Below are 21261 nucleotides of genomic sequence, written 5' to 3' on the forward strand. Positions count from 1 at the left end.
CCACCCACCTGAGCCTACAGTGTGGCCACTGAGGAGTGCAGATGAGCACAGAAGCACAGCCCCACCTCCAGTCGGGGACACAGTCACTGAGTGGCAACTTCACGACTTTTATTTGTGGTGCCTGTGCTTTGTCTCGAAAATATCTTCTCCCCCTGCCCCTGACAGTGGGCAAGAAGGGGGCAGCAAAAAATAGAGACATCCCTCCCTATTGCACACAGATGGCCCAGGCTGGCGGGACTCTTGGCACATTCTCGGATCCCTGTTCAGGAACAGGAGGGGTGACTGGGGTGGCATCACACGTGAGTGGGGGACCTCCGGTGGCCACTCTGGCCCTGGCTACTGGTCCTGGCACTTCCTGGTCCTCGGTTCCTCCCTGGTCCCACCTCCAGCCCCAGGGCACTCTCACCAGTGTCCCCCTACCTGGTTTGGCCTCTCGCCTCCATCCTGGCTTTAGGGGGGCCCCCCTTGGCTCCTGGGACTCTGTACTCCCCTCACAGTCTGGAGGCCCAGAAGGGAGGCTATGGCTTCTCAGAGACCCCCTGGGAGCCCTGTCACTCGTGCTCACACAGGGGAAGGGATGCGTGTGGCAGAAGCAGCTGTATAAATACGGGTACAGGGAAGGTTCTCCTCCAGAGTCACTTAGAGAGTTTGCTGATAACACGGATCAGGGCTGCGTTCTCATCCTTGAGCCTCTGGTTGTCAGCCCGGAGGTCGGACAGGGCCTGTGGGATGGGATGGGTCACAGCAGGGTGGCCCTGGGCCAGTGGAACCCACTGTGCACAGCACCCCCTAAGTCCTCACCTTTAGCTCCTCCTCAAGCTCGGCTGCCTTTCTCTCCAGGGCCCTGCGTTCCTGGAATAAATAGGAGAGGTGAAGCCCAGGGTCTGGGGTTCAGGGAGGGCCAGCGGTCAAAATAGGATGAGAAGGGCAGGGAGAGGTCAGAGGGTCACCATGCCCTCCTTCAGACCCACATGGGTTTGTAAGGCTGGTGACACATCTGGCCCCCACCCCAGCTGCCTCCACTCACGAATCTCTCCAGCTCCAGAAGGGCCGGTCTCTCTGCAAAGCGCTCCTGCCTCTGGTGAGAACAGAGAAAGCACAAGGCTCAGACATCCCAACCACAAAGACCAGGAGGGGAAATCAGCATGGGAGAGGGACAGCAGTCCAGGCTCCTGATCCCAAGGGTCCCAGCCCTGCCCCCACAGCCCACCTCCCCCATCCCCCCTTGCTCTTGCTCCCCTGGGCATCCCTCATCATTCAGCCCCACCCCACCACCCTGCCCACCTCCAAGACCTCAGCACCTCACCTGCGTGGCTCGCTCTAGCTCCACCTTGAGCTGTGCCAGGCGCAGCGTAGTCTCAGTCAGAGCCTCACGAAGCCTCTCATTCTCACTGCGCAGCTCTGAGTACAGCTGAAGGACCAGCAGGAGGGGGACAGGGTCAGGCCTGCCAGTCCCACACAGCTCAGCGAGGCCGCTGGATGGCAGGGTGCAGGGAGGTGGCAGGCTAAGCCGCAAAGAAAGGGCAGTAGGGCAGGTGGACAGAGGCTGACAGTTGGGGCAGGGGACTACAAACCTTTCTGAAGCCTCCATCAGGCTCTTCCGATTCTGGCTCGGGGTCCTGCACCCTGCGAGGTGAGGGGCCGCCCTCGGAAGTGCTGGGTGGAGGCGGGCAGGGCATCAATGGGGCTCCCTGCGGCCCTACAGACAAACCCAAACCCTTCCCTGCCCACCCTGTACCTGGACTCTGGGCTGCGGTCGGCCGGCTCCGCCTCCTCCCCCTGCGGGCGGAGGTGGGGTTCAGCCTGATGCCGGGAGGGGAGTCTGGCCCACCACCCTGCCGCCAAGGCCCACCCATAGCCCAGCTCGCCCCACCTGGGCCTTCCCGCTCACCTCTGCAGGCCCCCTCCACTCCTTGCCGAATTTGCGGTGCTCCCTGGCGGCCTGTGGTCCCTGACCCTGCCCATCAGGCACCTCTGCTGGGGGGAGGGGCAGGAATCAGCCCTGAAACCTGTGGAGGGGCCCCTCCCTGCCCTGTCAGGGTCCCTAGCCTGACCCCCCAAGAAAACAGCACAGCAGGATAGATGGGGAGGGGAGCGGGCAGGAGCCACCTCCCAGAGACCAGACCTCACCTCTCCGGGCAGGGCCTTCAGAATTCTCCACCCCAGGGATGCGGGGACGACGAGATGGGTCCTAGGGGACAGGGGCATGGAGGTCAGAATGGTCAGAGGACATGGGGTCTTGTACCACCCACTACCTGCTCATCTGACCCCTCTCACCAGGCTCTGCAGGCATGACTTCTCTGGCTCTGGGGCCTTCCCTGCTACCTTCTCGGCTTCCTTCAGGTCAGTCAGAGTCACACCCTGGCAGAGTGGGAGCAGTCAGGGGTCCTCGAGCTCAGGGCTAGCCCCTTAGGACCCAAGTCCAGGCCCCCAGGTCCTCCTCCCTTAGACCAGGGAGTCCTGGTCCCCAGCCCCTCCTTCCCAAGACCCACAAGAATTCAGGCCCCCAACCCCCTTTCTCAGGACCCAGGAGCCCAGTGCCCCAGCCCACCCCCACACCTGTGTGGACCTCCGAGACTGGCGCATGAGGCGGGAGCGAGCTTTCCGCTGGGATTCAGACTCCTCATCCCGCACAGGCATCTGGTAGGACCTGAGTGAAAGGTCCCAACTTCAGGGAGGGTTCCTTTGCAGCCCGTTCCCGTCCCACCCACGCTGACACCCTTCAGGGAAGGTAAGTTCTGTCAGAGGACTTCCAACTCACAGCAACCCTGGGACAAACCCCCTAGGGAGCCCGAGACCCTGGGGACACAGCCCTGGGCCAGCTAGGTTTTCCCAGCGGGCACGAAAGAGGCTTCCCACCCCCTGCCTCTTCACCTCCGCCTATCCTGGGAATCAGCTGGGGGCGCTATGGAGGCTACAGGGACATTTGGCTTCACTGGGGATTCAGACTCCGGAATCCTGGAGGGAGGAGTGGAGTGATCCAGAGGAGGACGCCTGGAGATCTCAAACCTGTGTGAATTCGTTCATCCAGCAAATATTATTACTCAAGCTTCAGTTACATGGCAGGTGCTAGAGATACAGACAGCAGTGAGCAAAAGATGAAAATCATCTCTGCCCCAATGAGTCAAACATGAACAGAAAAGAGGCAGAACAAACAATAAGCATATGTCATCTGACATGCCAGAAGGCCAAAGTACTTTGAAGCAAGGAAACAGAAGGGGTGGGAGGTGGGAGAGTATGTGTGTGCAGACACTGCAGTAGCATGAGCAGGTGGTCAGAGTGGGCCTCACAAGGACCTGAGCAGGGAGTGGAAGCAAGCTGGGGGGTTGCAGAGCAAAGGCCCTGGGGCAGGAGTCAGAAAGGGATGGGGTGAGAGACACAGACAACAGGAGGTCATGTCACTGTGACCCTGGAAGCTTAACTCTGAGCTTTTACTTGATGTACCAGAAGGACAACTGAGGCAAAGAGCAGCCAAGGGCAGAGATCCCAGAGAGCAAAGGGACTTGCTCAGGTTCATACAGCCCCTACCCCGACAGGCCCAGGCCCTTCCTTGGCACTCACAGGGCAGAGGATTCCAGCACCTTACGGGAGGGTGTAGGCATGATTCTGGCAAGACGGGGCTCCTTGGCCTGTGTAAAGAGAGAACGGAGAGAACATTCTCCTCGAACAGGGAGGGCTTGGTCCCCTGCCCCTCACTCCACTCACCTGAATGGAGGTCCCTTCCAGCCAAGAGGAGGAAGCTGAGCGCTGTAGCCCCACCCCAGGGGTGCCCTCGGCCTCCCGTCTGTCTGTGGGACCCAGGGTACTAGAGCTCCCCATCTTCTGGAGGCCAAAGCGCCTGGCAAAGGGAGCCTCCTCTGAGGGCTGTGGAAGAGCAAGGTCTTGGCTATAGAGAAAAGATCTTTCCAGAGGCTTCCCATGTTACCCCAGAAGGACCACAAAAACCACAATTCCCACCAGCCTCTGGAGGGTGGAGCCAGAAAAAAACAGTCAATGGGTCTGGGAGACTCTAGAAACTAACCTTGACCCTACATGCCCTGAGAAGAGGGTTGCACAGTTGATGGTATCAACTCCCCCTCCCAAAACAGCATGACCATCCAGAACATCCAGACTCACCTTGGGGCTCTGAGGGCTAGAGGGTGGCGGGGAAGACACTCCATTGAGAGTTCTGGATTCTGGAGAGGGTGGCTTGGTGTAAGAAAATTGAGATGCCAGCTGCCTCTCAGAACCAGCCCCTCCTCCCTCAGACCAGGAGTCCAGGCCCCAGCCCCTCCTCCCTCTGACTCAGAAATCCAGGCCCCCTAGCCCCTCCCCCCTCAGACCCAGGAGTCCAGGCCCCAAGCCCCTCCTTCCTCCCTCAGACCCTGGAGTCCAGGCTCCAGCTTTCTTTTTTTTTTTTTTTTTTTTTTTTAATATTTATTTATTTATGATAGTCACAGAGAGATAGAGAGAGAGGCAGAGACACAGGCAGAGGGAGAAGCAGGCTCCATGCACCGGGAGCCTGACGTGGGATTCGATCCCGGGTCTCCAGGATCGCGCCCTGAGCCAAAGGCAGGCGCCAAACCGCTGCGCCACCCAGGGATCCCGAGGCTCCAGCTTTCTATTCCTAGATTCAGAAACCCAGACCCTGGCCCCTCACCTGTGAGGCCTTCTTCTCCCTCATCCTCATCCTGTATCGGCGGCCCCCCTGTACCCCCAGGCCGGCGTTCCTTGGACAGGTCCTGAAGGGAGATCTTTTCTCGGCTGCTCAGACGACACACAGAGCTCCTGGTGGGAGGGGGAGGGTATTGGGGTCCAAGTCCTGGGGGACTCCAACCCACCCACCCAGGCACCTACCCACTACCTTCGGTGTTTGCTGCTGGAAGGCACCTGGGGTTCCTGGCTCTTGCTCTGGGAGGCCTCCTTCTGGTTCCGCAGCTGCAAAGGGGGAAAGCAGGCTGCTGGGAGGGCCCCACAGCCCCAGTATCCAGGGCCAGTGTGCAGGGCTATGCTGCATGGCTGTGCTGGTCTGAGCTCAAGGATGCTCCAGGGGTGGGCATGGAGGGTCTGTGGGCTCATCCGAGTGTCTTGCAGATGCTGTGCAGCATCTGGGTCCCTTGAGTTCTCACAGCCACCTCCTGGCTTCCCCACCTCCGGTCTCATCCCCAGAAGGATCTCTCTACTTCCCAAGGTGCCCTGCTCAACAGGGACACTAGCATAGTGCTCAGAACCAGGAGCCCCTGCCTCCTCTCTATGGCTCCCTGGGCACTGGCCCAGCCTCCACACAACAGTTCCTGCCCCAGGACAGCCAGTAACCCCCGGCCCAACCGGCAAGCCCCATGTACAGGAGGACTCTCCTCTAGGCTGGATACAGGCATACAGATTGTGCTCTCCCTCGCCAAGAGTTGACCCTGCCTCAACCTCTACAAACCCTGCTATGGCCCCATCATCTCCACTCTCAGCCTCATGCTACCCTCTGGCTGGCATTCAAGGCCCTTCAGGGCATACCCCTGTCCCAGGCCTCTCCTACCTCATGCTCCCACCCACTAGCCTTGGCACATGCTGTCCCCTCAAATCTGAGCACATGCCCTGGATGTGAGAAGCTATCTACCAAGGCAGAGCTACAACCAGCCTTTAAACAGAGGGATCTGTGTCCAGGTAGATGGTATACCTGCCCCTGGCTGGAAGCTCCAGGCAGAGGGCCTGGCCCCCTGAAGATGCTGCTTGCTACCAACAGGATTTACTATCTGCCAAGCAACATTCTAAATGTTCTTCTTGGGTAACGGATATATTCCTTGTAGAATAACATATACTCCACATAATTCCTCATAAAGGTACACACACCATTACCCCATTTTACAGGTGAGGAAACAGAAGCCCAGAGGGGTTAAGTGACCAGCCCGAGCTCACACAGCAAATCCATGGCAGAGCTGGGATTCAGAGCCCAAAGTCCACACCAGTCATCCTTCACTCTGCATTTTTCCAGCAGCAGGCCCTGGCTCCGTGCTGGTTGACAGCATCCCAGGGCACCAGGGCAGATGAGGCCCAGCCTGAGCCTGGGATGGATTAACCTCATCTGTATCCCAAGGTATGACTGGGCCCCAGACTCTGCCTCCTCCCTTAACTCTTCTTCCTGACTCCATTACCAGCTGGGGAGGAGCTAGGCCACCAGGGAGGCCTTCCTCAGCCTGCTGAAAGGAGGGAGGGAGCCCAAGACTCACATCCTCCTGCTTCCGGGCCAGTTCCTCCAACAGACTCAGCACCTCTTCATCAGCCAGGTCACAGGGACGTTGCCCCTGGTGGAGGGAGAAGAAGGGGAGGGGTGGAGCATGACGGAGGTAAGGGAGGCCCTCCCCACCTTCACCTCCACCAGACCGCCAGCAGCCCGGCCCTCACCGCGTGGGTCAGCGAATCCATGCCCCCACCGTGCTCAGCCAGCAGGCGGCAAGCATCCTCCACACCCCAGTGGGCCGCTGCGTGTAGGGGGGTCCAGCCATCCCCATCCCGGAGCTCCGGGTCGTAGCCAGCCTGAAGGAGCAGCCTGGGGACCAGGAAGGCTTAGAATCAAGAACCAAGATAGGGGTTCTGCACCGATGGCTGACATCAGCTGGCTGTGCCATGACCCAGACATGACAGCTCTGAAATGACCCCGGGCAGGTGGTGAAAAGCCACTGCGCAGAGACCCACCCATCAGGTGGCCGTCGGAATCTTGCTCCTTGTACCTGAAGGGGGTCAACTCTCTTGATTTTTCATCCCTGGGTGTGGGACAGACAGCCCCAGAGCCTATGAAAAGGTGGAGACCCCAGAAGGGGCAGCCTTGGGGGTGTTAGGGTTCTCAGAAACCACCGGCTTAGTGTGGCAGTTCCCAGTCAAGGCGACACTGCCCACTGGAGGACACCTGGCAGTGTCTGGAGACATTTCTGGTGGTAACAACCTTGGAGTGGGTGCCAGAGATACTACTGACATCCTACAGTGAGAAGGCAGGCCCCACAGCAAAGACTGATCTAGTGGCCAGCCTGAGGAACCCTGACTTAGAAGTCTCTATTAGATGGGATGCCTGGGTAACTCAGTGGTTGAGCGACTGCCTTTGGTTCAGGTCATGGTCCCTGGGTCCTGGGATGGAGTCCCGCATCACGCTTCCTGCAGGGAGTCTGCTTCTCCCTCTGCCTATATCTCTGCCTCTCTGTGTCTCTCATGAATAAATAAATAAAAATCTTAATAAAAAAAAAAGACCATTAGACCACAGGATTTGGGGGAAGACAATCCTGCCCACAGCTTGCAACTGCCTCTGGAGAATGGGCATCAGGCTCTGTGTCAGTGGAAAGAGCTAATACAAGGTGGGAGGATGGAGAGGAGATATTTAATAAGGAGGCTTTTCAAATGAAAGGGTCCCTGTGTGGTCCTGCTGACCTCACCACTCACCTTCTAGAGATCCCAAGCTCCCGCCACGTGCCCAGTGTGTGTGGCCACGGGCGGGGGGGAGGGGGGTACCCCACAGCACATGCTGATCCCTCTGCCTGGGATGGGAGTTCACGTGGTCACCAGCTGTCCCCAGGCCAGAGGTCCTGCAGGCCCTGCCCACCACCCTGTTTATCCTTCTATCTGGAGGTTCTCAACCAGGGACAGCATTGGCCCCCCAGGGGCACCTGGCAATGCCCAGGCATGTTTGGTTGTCATGACTGTGGTGGGGGTGTTCCTGGCACCCAGTGTAGAGCCCCAGGATGCTGCTCAACATCTTAAGATGAACAGGGCACAGTGCACCCTGTTGTCATCCAGCCCTAGGTCATGAGCATGGAGGCTGGCAGGCCCTTCATGCACTCAGGGCCTCCAATGTGGCCTGCTTCTATGCTCACCTGGCTCCCCAGCAGACCTGCCCCATTTGCCCGTGTATCCCCAGTCCTAAAAGATGGCCTGGCATACAGTGGGTGCTCAGTAAGTCAGTCTTGAGTCAATGGCATCAAATAATTGCACACCTCTCATCTCTATGAGAACATCAGTTACACTGTCTTAAAAACGCAGTCAATGGATCTGGTTGTAAAGAGAAGCCATTCAGAGGGGCAGTAATGAAATGAGATTCATAGATAATGTCTGCATCTGAAGCACTTGAGTTCTGGGGCAGGAAATGAGGCTGCCCCCAAATACGAACTCTCCGCCTGTTGGTAACAGCACCGGCTCTCGGCTAGACACACTGTCATGGGCCAAAGCAAAATGTCCCAGTCTCCCTGGCAGCTGTGAATGACCAGGTGAGTAACTGGGATGATGGTAATGCCAAGTAAATGCCAGGTAGTCTGCCAAATGGGATGTCAGCATTAAGTGTGTATGTCACTTCTGGATTGTTCTTCTAAAAGGACATCGACATTTGCTCTCTTTGCCCTTGCCTCCTTCCTCCTGCCTGGGATACAGATGCAATTGCAGCTAGTCCATCAGCCACCTGAGACTCAGGGGTGGAAGCCACAGCCAGAAGAGAGCAGGGCTGGGTGCATGACTGGGCCCAACCATTTACAGTATCCCATCCCTCTTGCCACAGGGATTGGCTTCAGGATGGGCAGGTATCCAAGGTGGCCCAGTGAGGATCAGACCAGGTCTTTTGCTGCAAGTACAGAGGACAAAGCATTCTATGCTCTCACAGTAGGTAAGCAACTAGGACATGAGCCTGGAGCTATTAGGGGTCATCTTAAGTACCTCACGGGAAAACCTCCCTAAAAGCACAACACAGAGGTGGGCAGAGATGAGGGATTCATCTCTACTCTACTTTCTGACTAAAAATAAAATATAAATCACAAGGGAGGGGTAAGAACTGGAGCCAACCACCTCAATAGAAAGGGGTGAGGAGGGGCAACTGTGTGGCTCAGTGGTTGAGCATCTGCCTTCGGCTCAGGTCATGATCCCAGGGTCCTGGGATAGAGTACCCCATCAGGCTCCCTGCACAGAGCCTACTTCTGCCTCTGCCTATGTCTCTGCCTCTCTCTCTGTGTGTCTCTCATGAATACATAAATAAAATCTTTTAAAAAAAGGGGTGAGGGGGTGAGGCAGCCAAACACAGATGAGGCCCAGGTGAGGACAGTAGCAAGAGAACATGCGCTGTTTGAATACATGTAATGTAAAATACATATGCGCCAGATAACCTGGTCTTTGAAATACAGAAATAAAGACTGCTAGAACTACAAGGACGAACAAGCAAAATTCATAAGCATAATAGGAAATTTTAGGGGACACCCGACTGGTTCAATTGGTGGAGCATGTGACTCTTGATCTCAGAGTTGTAAATTTGAGCCCCATGCTGGGTGTAGAGATTACTTAAAAATAAAATCTTTAAAAAAAAGGGACGCCTGGGTGGCTCAGTGGCTGAGCATCTGCCTTCAGCTCAGGTCATGATCCTGGGGTCCTGGGATTGAGTCCCACATCGGGCTCCCTACAGGGAGCCTGCTTCTCCCTCTGCCTATGTCTTTGCCTCTCTCCCTGTGTCTCTCATGAATGAAAAACAAATAAATAAAATCTTTTTAAAAAATCTTTAAAAAGGGCAGCCCCGTTGTCTCAGCGGTTTAGCGCCGCTGTCAGCCCAGGGCATGATCCTGGAGTCCTGGGATCGAGTCCCACGTCGGGCTCCCTGCGTAGAGCCTGCTTCTCCCTCTGCCTGTGTCTCTGCCTCTCTCTCTCTGTGTCTCTCATGAATAAATGGATAAAATCTTTAAAAATAATAATAAAATAAAAAATCTTTAAAAAAATTTCTTTCTACACCTCTCACAGGAACTGCCAGAGTAGGCAGATGGAAAGAAAAATCACTAAGAACATAAAGGATTTAAATAGCACAACTATAAAGCTGACCTAATAACCTATATACAACGCTGCACTTGATAGCATGGCTCTTTTCCTGCTTACACATACTCAGGTATAAAGCAAACCTCAGAGGATTTGAGAAACCTGGAATCACATAGAACCCACTGTCTGACCATGGTACGATCAAGCCAAGAAACGGGTAAAGAAATGATGACGAGAAAATCTCATGCATCTGAAATTAAGGACATACTTCTAATAATCCAGGGGTCACAGAAGAAAGACTATAAATTGGAAAATGTTTTCAACTGAATAACAAGGAAGAACCTACACATCAGGACTTGTAGAGACAGCTAAGGCTGTATGTACACAGAAATACATACTCAGCCTGCATCCATAACTTAAAAATTCCACAGGAAGGTATAGACTGTGTAAGGAACAGACAGGCCCAAGGCAAGGAGCAGGCCAAAAGGAGGACTACACCAGCCCAGCTCACCTCATCACTTCGATGTAGCCTTTAGCGGCGGCCACATGCAGGGCAGAGGCCCCCGTCCGGGGGTGCCGGGCCTCTGGCATGGCACCCCCGTTCAGCCAGCATCTGGTGTCATGAAGCAGCAATTCCTCCTCAGCCCGTTTGGCCGCCTCCACATCCACACCTGAAAGGACGAGAAGGGGCAGCAGGTGAGAATCACACTTCGAGCTCCAGGTGGCACAGGGCTGCAGCCCTGCCAGGTCCCTCCTGTGGGACTTGGAGGACCTGGGCTTCCCCACTGGGTCTCCATGTCGCTGCTGGGAAGCAGAGGGACCAAGGATCACAGGCCTTCTCTTGTTTCAACTGAAATGTCAGCTTTTTGCGATTTCTGAGCATAAAACCTCAAGTTTACGGAGCAAACCCAATGTTTGATGACATCTGACTCTCAGTAGCACCACCAGTAAAATCCTTAGCCCCGCATCTTCACACACTTTGTCATGAGTATTTCTGTCACCCGGGAATAGGATAAACAAAGTAAAGAGCCACCAAATAAAGTGTTGTGTCACTGGGGCAACAGCTCTGTCCTATCCACGGGCTAATTCCGGTTCACAGCTGTGCCATCACCTAGCACAATCAAGTGAGAGGCCAGCATGCTTCTTGGTCGGTCAGTTTCACCATTTCCCTCGGTTTCATGGAAAAGCTATACTGTATTTATGGATGTAAAAGGCAAGTTATGACTTTAAATGTTAGTGGATTTTGGATCAAAACAGGCAGCCTTGTTGACGCTGGAATAGTATGTTGACCATCACTAAGAATCTGCACTTTGATTGGTATAAACCTTCGGGACAGGAGTCAAAAATGGTCTTTTCCAGAGAATATTCAATCTTTCTCCTTTACGGCTTTTTCAACTGTGAGGCTTCTCACGCTTATTGAAGTGCTGTGTGGAGCTGAGCCGTCCTCATGTGCAGCTACTGAGCACTTGAACCGTAGCTAGTCCAAACTCACATGGGTTATGAATGTAAAATATACACTGGATTTCGATGTGTGGAGAGAAAAAGCATGCAGCAACCCACAAATAGATTTTTTTTTTTTTTTTTTTTGGTTAGAGCGAGGAGAGCGTGGCATGGGGGGACAAGGGGAGAGGAAGAGAGAGAATCTCAAGCAGGCTCCATGCCCAGTGCAGAGCCCGACAACCTCACGACCCCGAAATCCTGACCTGAACTGATATCAAGAGTTAGATGCATAACTGACTGAGCCACCCTGAGGTGGGGGGCTTAATGGAGGTTAAATAAAATATATCACTAAAATTAATTTCACCTGTATCCTTTTACATTTTGTAACTGCACCTACTTAAAAATTTTCAATTACACTTGTGGCTTATGCTGGCTTTCCATTGGACAGCACTGGCAAAGAACCACTTGGGTTCTTTAAACATTTAAATATGACAGAGAAAACAGACACCCCCTATGCGCCCCTCACACATCTCATCTGTTCCCTGTGGCCCCAGAGGTAACCACCATCACAAACTTGCTTCCATGCACTTTATTTTATCCTTACTACATATTCTGTAAACTTCTGTCCTAGGTCTACACGTAGAATCCCAGAGTGCACTCCCCACTGCGACACGGAAGCTACCCTGAGCCGATTGTACATTTGCGCCACCTGGCGGTACCTGGGCACTCAGGCCTGACCCCTAGTAGGATCACCTGGGGTCTCTGGTTTGGCACTGACTCGGCAGCTGTCCAAGGAAGGTTTGGTTGCTGAGGGCCTACCTGGAGGTCCCAGGCTGGGGTGGAAAGGCCAGGTGAGTGCTGAGGACTCAGGGACACTCCCCATCCCACAACTTCCTTAAAGGGAATCACCTTCAATCCTATTAGAGATGCCTATGCCTTTCTTGGGCAGGGAGGGGTGGGGTTGGCTGACCTTTTATTCAACCTCCATCAGTATCCTTTGACGTGTTCATACACATCCTTCTGCAATTTGGTTTTGCTGAGATCTGACTGTGTTTATTGATGGAGCTCTTGATTGGGGTTGGCAAACCTGTTTGGTTTTTCAGTTTTGTTGTTGTGGTGATGGTAAGACAAAGGTAACATAACGTGTCAATTTTGCTATTTTAAACTGTGCAGTTCTGCAGCATTTGGACGTTCACAATGTGCAACCATGGGCCCCCATCCATGTCCAGAACTTCCCCATTATCCCAAAAGGAAACCTCCCATAAAGCAGTCATTCTCTGTAGCCCACTCCCCCAGCCCCTGGCAACCACCAATTTACTTCCTGTCACTAAGACTGCCTATTCTGGAAGGCATCTGTGTTTGTAAATAAAGTTTTATTGGAACACAGGCCCATCATTTACATTTTGCCCCTGCCTGTAGTGGGGAAAGCAGCCACAGGGGACAGTTGCAACATGACAGCGCCTCCCACAAAGTCTAAAATATTTACAGTATAGTCTTTCAGAGAAAAAGCTTGCCAGCCCTGCTTAGATCATTATTTACAGATTAGTGATTTATCCATGCTTCTTTTGGTGTAGGCCCTCGCCTTTCATGCCTGCTAACACCCAGATGAAGATTCTTGTCCGAGGGTGGGAGGGCCTGTCAGGTGGCTCCCTTCCTGCCCAGTGCTGCATCCTTGTGGGCAAAGTGGCCAAAGGGTGCTGTCTATACAGGACACGGTGGCTGGGCTGGGGGCAGCATCTGCTGCAGGGCTCCTGCTGGCCTTGCTGCCATCTATGCTACCTATACTTATCTATACGTTACCTATACTAACGTCTTCCCTATACTACCCTGCGTTCAACCCACACAGCTCCAGCATGACTGCACCCAAGGCAGGGCTCCATGGGTGGCCACGTCACCAGGCTTAACCACCCTCCCCTCTTGCCCTAGAGACTAGCTTGGTGCGGGCTCAGACTGAGGGTGGCGGCTTAGACAACTGAGGAAGCCTAGTCCTGGTTCAGCTGGAGTATCAGTCTGAACTGTTAGAAACTGTGAGAGAGGAGCAGCCCGGGTGGCTCAGCAGTTTAGCACCCTTCAGCCCAGAGCGTGATCCTGGAGACCCAGGATCGAGTACCACATCGGGCATCCGGTGTGGAGCCTGCTTCTCCCTCTGCCTGTGTCTCTGCCTCTCTCTCTCTCTCTGTCTCTCATGAATAAATAAATAAAATCCTTTAAAAAAAAAAAAGAAAAAAGAAAGAAACTGAGAGAATCTGCCTAAGAACAAGGTCAATGCAGAGTTCAGTACAGTGATGGTTTTCTTTGTATGCCTGAAGTCTGTCCAATTCCTAGACTTCAGTTACATAGCCCAAAAATTGTATTTTTTTTTAACCTGTGGAAAAATATACATAAAGTTTACCACCTTAACCCCTTTTTAAATGTGCAGGTCAGGGGCATCTGGGTGACTCAGTTGGTTAGGCATCTGCCTTCAGCTCGGGGCATGATCTTAGGGTCCTGGGATCAACCCCACATTGGGCTCCCTGCTCAGCGGGGAGCCTGCTTCTCCCTCTTACTCTGCCATTCCCCCTGCTCATGCTCTCTCTTGCGCTCTTAAATAAAATCTGTAAAAAAATTTAAAAAAAATAAAATAAAATAAAAGTATAATCACACTGTTGTGCAACCACTACTGACATCCTTCTCCAGAACACTCTTATCTAGCAAAACTGAAACTTGGTACTGATTAAACAGCAACTCTCCATCTCCCCACTCTGCCAGCCCTCAACACCTACGATTCCACTCTCTGTCTACGGATTTGACCACTTTGGTCACATTCCTCACGAGAATGGAATCATACAGCACTTGTCCTTTTTATGCCTGACTTATCTCACGGAGTATAATGTCCTCAAGGCTTGTTCACGTTGCAGCAGTTGTCAGAATCTCTTGCCTTTTTAAGGCTGAATAATATTCCATTGTGTGCACATACCATATCTTGTTTATGCATCTGTCCGCTGACGGACACTTGGGCCGTATCCACCTTTTGGCTGCTGTGAACATAGCTGTACAAACCGCCTCTTCGGCCTGAGCCAGGCTGCAGTGGGTTCCCACAGCGGCAGCATCCAAGCACCATCCTGCACGCTACTTTGAATCACAAAGGAAGATGCCTCCACAGTAGAGCCACCTGGCCAGTGCCCTTCAATGAGGTTCAAGGCTAGCATCAACAGCAACAGGGCAGACACATGGGGCCTGTCTCCCGCAGCAACGTGCTAAGAAGCTCCTGCCAAAAATGCAGAACTGAATCTCCTGGTGAAGCAGAGGCCAGGTCCAGGCTGAGGGACACGTCATGTGAGGAAAGCAAGGGGAAGCTAGGACACAGGAGGATAATGAGCAGGCAGGGCATGGTCCCAGAAGGATCCAGGAGGGGAGGCCACAAGTTACAGTAGCATCAAGGTCCCCGCGCCCACAGCAAAGTAGCAATGTGACAGCCCGTGTCCTTGTTCCAGGAGATACTGGCTCCCATGACGGACGGGGTTACATTGTCTGCAGCACGTTCTCGAGAAGGCTGGGAACAGAGAGGGAGGCAGCCAGGAAAGGAAGAGAGAAGGGAAGGGAGAGGGAAGGTGGGGAGCTATTTATGTATGGTGGGGGGTGGGGGAGAGGCAGGGCAACTGCAGATGTGCCAGAACGGGACAACTGATCAACCTCTAGCATGTTATTCCACTAGAACAAGACATCCAAAATGGGCAAGTGCACGGGGACAGAGAGCTGAGTGGTCTCCTAGGGCCAGGTGGTAACGGGGTGATCGAACCCTCTGAAACAACATGCTGATAGATGCACCATACCAAAAGCGCTAATAAAACAGTGGGCTGCACACACTTTCAAAGAGAATTGTGTGAGCTTGGAACCACATCTCCACTTAGCCGCTCAAACCCGGGCAGAGCTCAGGGAGGTCACATGGGTGCTCCCCAGAAGACCGTCCTAGCCTTTCTCCAAACAGGAAGTTTCTCAAGGTAAAAAGTCAAAGGAGAGGAGGGAGCTCAGCTCTGCCTTACCTCACTGCCCCTTTTAAGCAGGGCAGGGGGTGCCCTGACCCAGATGCCCACCTGCCCACCTCCCCGTGGCTCTCCAGCAGACACCAGAAGTCATCCTGCCCCAGCTGGGAATCTAGGGATCCAGGCATCTGGGCATCACCCTCAGCGCCTGCTCTTCAGAGCCTCCCTGAACCCTCCACGAGGCCCTCCAGACTCCCAGCCCTGCGTACACACCTCAGCGGCCGCCTCACTGCACCTGGACCAGCACCCCCAGCCCTGTGTCCTCTGCTTCCAGGCCAGTCAGCCCACAGCCTTCCCCACACACCCCATTCATCAACTGGTCCTACACGGCTGTGCAGGGCAGGGGTGGGGTGGATATGGTTGGTCATAAGGTCCTCTGAGAACTTGCTGGAAACAACACACATTCTGTCTAGAAACATGAACTTGGTAATACACAGAGTTGCAGAGGATCCTGGGTCCCACATTAACGACCACCAGGGTGCAGTGACCCGGTGCACAGGAGGACCAATCCCCCAGGACCCCTGCCCGAAAAGACAATTCCACTTAAGAGACCCTCACCTCCTCTTCTGCGTGTCCAGCAGTGGCTCAAGCACTCTTTACTATCACTCCCCATGCCAAGCAACCCAAAGGATCAGTACTCACACTCCCACTTCACAGGAAAGGAAACCAAAGCACAGAGAGTCAGAGAATCCTAGAATATGCAGGGGCTGACCTCTGCGCCCTGGCAGTCTTCCCCCTTGTGCCCACAGTCAGCACCCAGGGGCCCACCTCGGTAGGCAATCTCCGCCTTCAGCAGCCCCTCCATGGCATCTGACTCAGCCAAGTCCAGGGGCAGGTCCCCATCGCTGTTGACAGCGGCAATGTTGGCCCCGTGGCTCAGGAGGTACCTGGAGGCAGGTAGGGGCAGGAAGGTCAGGGCTGAGGGGACTGAGCTCCAGCCCCCAGGGGGACCCCACTTACCCTCCCCCACCTCACCTGGCGATGTCCAGATAACCACAGGAGGCAGCCACATGCAGAGGCGTCCAGCCCTCATTGTCGGCCTGGTTCACCGTGGCACCCTGCTCCACCAGGAAGCGTACCACCTCCAGGTTCTCATCGATACAGGCCTGGAGCACAGAGGACACAACTGTCAGCCCTCACCTGACCCAGACACCACACACCCAGAAAGGTAAGACCCCTGCAGAGGCCGTGACACAGATCCAGGCAACAAGCAGTTGTGACATTCAAGGGAGAGACCCTGATGTCCCTAGGACAGATCCTGGAAGGCGCCAACACTATCCCTGGAGGACCCATCAGTACCCAGCTATTTAGGACACCCCTGGCTTCCCAAAGGTTAGGTCTGCTGGGCATTTGGAGTTCAGTGGAGACCATGACAGCAGGACACCCAGACCCCTGCAAGCAGGAATTGGATAAAGAGAGGTGGCTTTTCTCCAAGTGTAGAAATCCTGAATGGTACTTTGTGAGATATGATGCACCCCAGTCACCACCAACAGCACAGGGCTTCCAGTGACGGACAACTCCTCCCTCAGACCAAGAGTCCAGGCCCCCAGCCCCTCCTCCCACAGACCCAGGAGTCCAAGTTCCCAGCCCCTCCTCCCTCAGACCCAAAAGTCCAGGTTCCCAGCCCCTCCTCCCTCAGACTGTGGAGTCCAGGCCCCCAGCCCCTCCTCCCACAGACCCAGGAGTCCAGGTTCCCAGCCCATCCTCCCTCAGACCCAGGGGTCCAGGCCCCTAGGCCCTTCCTCCCTCAGACACAGGAGTCCAGGCCCCCAGCCCCTCCTCCCTCAGACCCAGGAATCCAGGCCCCCAGGCCCCTCCTCCCTCAGACCCAGGAGTCCAGGCCCCCAGGCCCCTCCTCCCTCAGACCCAGGAGTCCAGGCCCCCAGCCCCTCCTCCCTCAGACACAGGAGTCCAGGCCTCCAGCCCCTCTTCCCTCACACCCAGGAATCCAGGCTCCCAGACCCTCCTCCCAGACCCAGGAATACAGGGCCCCCAGACCCTCCTCCCACAGACCAGGAGTCAGGTCCCCCAGCCCCTCCTCCCTCAGACCCAACGGATACACTCCAGGAACTGACCATGGCCCTGACTTGTACCCTGAGGAGAGACTCCTGGCCCCTGGGGCCCAAGGCTCTGCAGAGCTGGTCAAATCATTAAGTCCCTGGAAACAGGGCAGAATTATGGTCCTGGACAAGACCCCTAAAGGAGTAGGGATGGCTGTGTTAGCATGTGCCCAGAGCCTGGGGCCCAAGACGCAGCTCCCACGCACGGAGGGCCAACTATGTACAGACTATTGTGCCAAGGGGTCTACACTTGGGTAGATCCTCTCTCATCTTCCTGCTGTCAGGGCTCTTGTACTGCAGAGGAAGAAATCACTCTCAGGGAGACAAGAGCCCCAGCCTGAGTAGGCACAGCAAGTGGGAACAGGGCAGGGTTTTATAGCCCAGGGCACACACAAACACCCGGTGGGCACTGGAACCTGCCCTGGGTCAAGGAAATGGGTGGACCTGAAATCCTGGGTTCTCAGGGTAAATTAACCCCCCAACTCCCTCACCTCTCCAAAACCGCCCATCTGGAGAAGGGGGGAGGAGGCCATGAGGGCCAAGAGCATGAAGTCATGGAAACTCAGGCCGTGAAAGGGGGGCCACACGTGCCCTGGGAACGGGATGAACTCGGCTTCGTTTATTTCCACCCGGTTGTCATGGTGATGGGGGGGTGTCGAGGAGGGAGATGGGCCTTTCCCTTTCAAGGACCTGGCTAGGCACAGGAATCCATGTGAAAGATGCCCAAGGCCTGGGCACCAGGGATTCAAGAACCCAGACGACAGCCACCACCCTCTCCCCAGACCCAGGAGCCCAAGCTCCTCCCCACCACCCAGAACCAGAAGTCCAAAAGCCTCCCTGCCCCCAAACCCAGGAGTTTGCCCCTCTCCCCCAGACCCAAGAGTCCAAGACCTTCCCCAACCCAGACCCAGGAGTCCCAGCTTCCATCCTCCCTATTCAGACCTAAGAACCGTGGCTCCCGATCCCTTCTATTCCAGACCAGACCTAACCATTAGGCAATTTTGGGGAAAGGGGAGAGGAAACTGGCTTTATCAAGTGGTTAACGGACCCATCTGAAGCAGGCACTGGGATCTGAGAACTCTGGGCACACGACCAGGGCAGGGGGCTGATGCCTGGGGACCCACTCCAGGAAGAATTCAGAAAGGAAACCACAGCCCCAGGACTCACCCAGACGAGGCAGCCAACTGTCCCAGGCTGTCTGGGACTTTCACTGCTAAAACCAGGCCAGTCTCATGCAAACCAGCACTAGTTGGTCACCCCACAGCAGATCTGACCCAACCCCAGCTCGCCCGGTTGCTGGCCACGTGACCTGAGGCAAGAACTTCCCCTTTCTGAACCCCCAAAGCCCTAACCGTTCAGGCCACCTGCAAAGTGAGTTTACCAACTGCTTGCCTGGAGAAGGGGAAAGATTGCACCTGAAAGGGCAGCCTGACAGGCCAGGTCAGACTTGCCTTTTGCAAGGATCTAGGCCCAGGAGGGTGACAGAGGAGGGCTCAGCCTGAAGAACAGGACCAAGAGTGCCTGAGGGAAAGTCCAGCAGAGCTAAGGTGTGGATGGTGGAAGAGGAAGGGGGATACAGGAGCCTCAGGCCCCTCTCTTGGGCTTGCAAGTACCCTACAAGGCCTCAAGGAAGCAGGACCCTCCTCTGGGTGGAAGACAATTTCCCAGACAGCACTAAAGACTCTGGATGGGACAGGCCTAGGAGTTGGAAAGGAGAAAGAGGGGAGGGGGTAGCACTCAGACCAGGTGGCACAACTCCCCAGCGGAATGCCTCTGCTGCTTCTGAAGGGATTTCCACACAGGCCACCTCCCTCCTTCACCAGAGCCCTGCCAAGAAGGGCTGCCCGCTAGTCCTGCTGCACAGGTGACACTGAGGCACAGAACGGACAGTAACTTTTGTAACCACAAGGCTGAGGAACTGAGACTAGAATTTAGGACTTAGACAATTCTGCTTTCCCTCAACTGCTCCTCTCTTCATGGGGACCTGAGAAGTGGGCCTCCTCAAATATCCCTGCCTCCCCCACCAGCCTTTCCTTCCCAGGGTCTTCTCTGGCTCCATCAATTACCAAACTCCACGGATTCTGGCAGGCAGGAGAGGGCTGAGGACTCATCCAGGAAGGGCATGGTCTCAGGGATGAGACAGGGGGTGGGGGCTCTTCCATGGCCAGTCCTGTCCCTGATGCTCCCACTGTAGGGGGAGCAGATAAATGCATCTAGAACCAGAGAGAGTCCTGGGGCGTAAGGTGGCCCTCGTTTTGGGAAACAGAAACACTGGAGGCAACAATCAGGGAGTCTTGGAAAGGCATAGGGGCCATGCTGTGGAGAGAACAGCATGGGTTCTAGAACCCCTCGTGGAGGTGGTATGACAAGAACCAGAGAGACCACAGAGTCTACAGGAGAGAAGCTGCCCAAATGCACAGGAGAAAGCAAGATGACCCAGAATAGAGCATCGGGTGCTTTGAGGTTCCCTCAAAAAAGGGCAAGAATACAGGCCTAGACAAGGGGAAGGGGCAAGAGACCAGGAGGTACCTGGAAGACACATCCCTGACACAAGGCCTACTGTGAGAGACCAGAGGTGGCACAGCCTCCAGAAAGAGAACGCAGCCAGTATCTGGGTGGACATAGGATGAGGTGATCCAGACCTAGAAGAAAGTGGCTCAAGCAAGAGCATCCTCACACAGCAACAGATGGCACTGCCCAAGGGTGAGAAGGAATAGGGAGGAGGACGCATTGTGCAGCAGCACCATGGAAGATCTGGGCCTAGCCAAAGATGTAGCACAGGCCGGGCACCAGGGGAGGAAGCTCCTTAGGCGCCAGAGAGGAGGTTGCTGCGCAGTGAGGGTGGTACCCGCCTGGAAAGGTGAACAGCGGGGTACAGGGGATTTAAGTACTACCGTCGGTGTACCGTCGGGACACCGATGAGGCTGGTAAGGGGCGCTCAGGGTCGGGAGGCGGCGGCGCCAAGTGACCACCACCAAGACCAGGGGCATGCACCAGACTGAAGCTGTCAGCAGTGGCTCGGGTCCAGGGAGAGGGCGGCGCAGGGTGGCAGAGACCAGGGCCGGCTGAGGAGGAGGCTCAAGGCTGCAAGCGGGGAGCTCGAGGTGGGCGGGAGCGGAGAGCGGAGCGCAGGCCAGGCCTGGCGACCGTGACTCAGGCTGGGAGGATGCTCGAGGAGCCTCGGACCCAGGGCGGACCAGGTCCCGGAAGGGGCCGGGGCGCTGACCTGGTGCAGGGCGCTGATGCCGTCGGCGTTGGTGGAGTCGAGCACTGCGCGGGCGGGCGGCGGGGCGGCGGGGTCGAGCTCGGTGCCGGGGCTGGGGTCCGCCGCGCGCAGCATGAGGCGCGCCTCGTCCAGGTCGCCGCCCGCGCAGGCCGCCAGAAACTCGGCGGCGCGCTCGAAGCGCACGGTGCGGACGCGCCGCTCCCCGGGGCCTGGCTCGGCGCCCCCCCGAGCCCCCCATTGCCGCAGCTGCTCCTGCCGCCGCTCGCGAGCCGCGGCCGCCGCGGCCCCCGGTCCCGCCCCCGGACCGTCCTCGCCCGACATCGCGCCGCCCGCCCGCCCGGAGAGCGAGCGAGCGAGCGTACGCCGAGCCCCGAGGAGGAGCCGCCGCCGCCGCCGCCCGCCCGGGCCACTGGGAACTGCCGCTGGCCCAGCGCCGCCCGAGGATCAGTCTGCCCCCGCCTGGAGCGCCGACGTCAGCACGCCTCCGCGGGGTGCGCTGGGAAATGGAGTCCGCAAGCGGAAGTTGCTAATGGCAACCTCCCTGCCTCGCTCCGCCCCGAGGCGCACCGGGAAGTCCGCCGCTCCAGGCGACCGGTGGACGGTTGGAGTGGGGGTGGGAGTGAGAGTGGGGGCGGGGGCGCCCCGGGAAATGCACTGCTAGGTTCCACGGGGCCGGGAGCCGTGAAGGACATAATGCTCATTTTCCCACATAATTCATTAATTGTGGGTTCTTTGGTCAGCTCCCTTCAGCTAGAAATAAGCGGCCGGAGGGCAA

At 55.9% G+C, this 21261-nt stretch overlaps 1 protein-coding gene across 2 annotated transcripts; it reads right to left on the reverse strand.

Moving 5' to 3' along the window:
* Positions 1–87: 87 nt before the first annotated feature.
* Positions 88–20892, reverse strand: PPP1R12C (protein phosphatase 1 regulatory subunit 12C). 2 transcript variants are annotated; one of them, XM_041745050.1, is made up of 22 exons: positions 20487–20892; positions 16176–16306; positions 15969–16087; positions 10250–10409; positions 6376–6520; positions 6201–6275; positions 4844–4917; positions 4640–4767; positions 4117–4175; positions 3706–3864; positions 3562–3629; positions 2875–3009; positions 2560–2650; positions 2278–2361; positions 2131–2191; positions 1892–1977; positions 1739–1779; positions 1575–1656; positions 1307–1411; positions 1028–1078; positions 802–852; positions 88–722 (listed from the first exon to the last, which is right to left on the reverse strand). In XM_041745050.1, the coding sequence occupies exons 1-22, from the start codon at positions 20805–20807 to the stop codon at positions 636–638; spliced, it is 2313 nt and encodes a 770-aa protein (XP_041600984.1). In that variant the 5' UTR covers positions 20808–20892; the 3' UTR covers positions 88–635. The 2 variants fall into 2 exon arrangements, with proteins under 2 accessions (XP_041600984.1, XP_041600985.1); XM_041745051.1 differs by having other exon boundaries at positions 1892–1974; positions 20487–20891.
* Positions 20893–21261: the final 369 nt, after the last annotated feature.

This window comes from Vulpes lagopus, chromosome 2, assembly GCF_018345385.1.
Source record: "Vulpes lagopus strain Blue_001 chromosome 2, ASM1834538v1, whole genome shotgun sequence".
Taxonomy (NCBI): Eukaryota; Metazoa; Chordata; class Mammalia; order Carnivora; family Canidae; genus Vulpes; species Vulpes lagopus.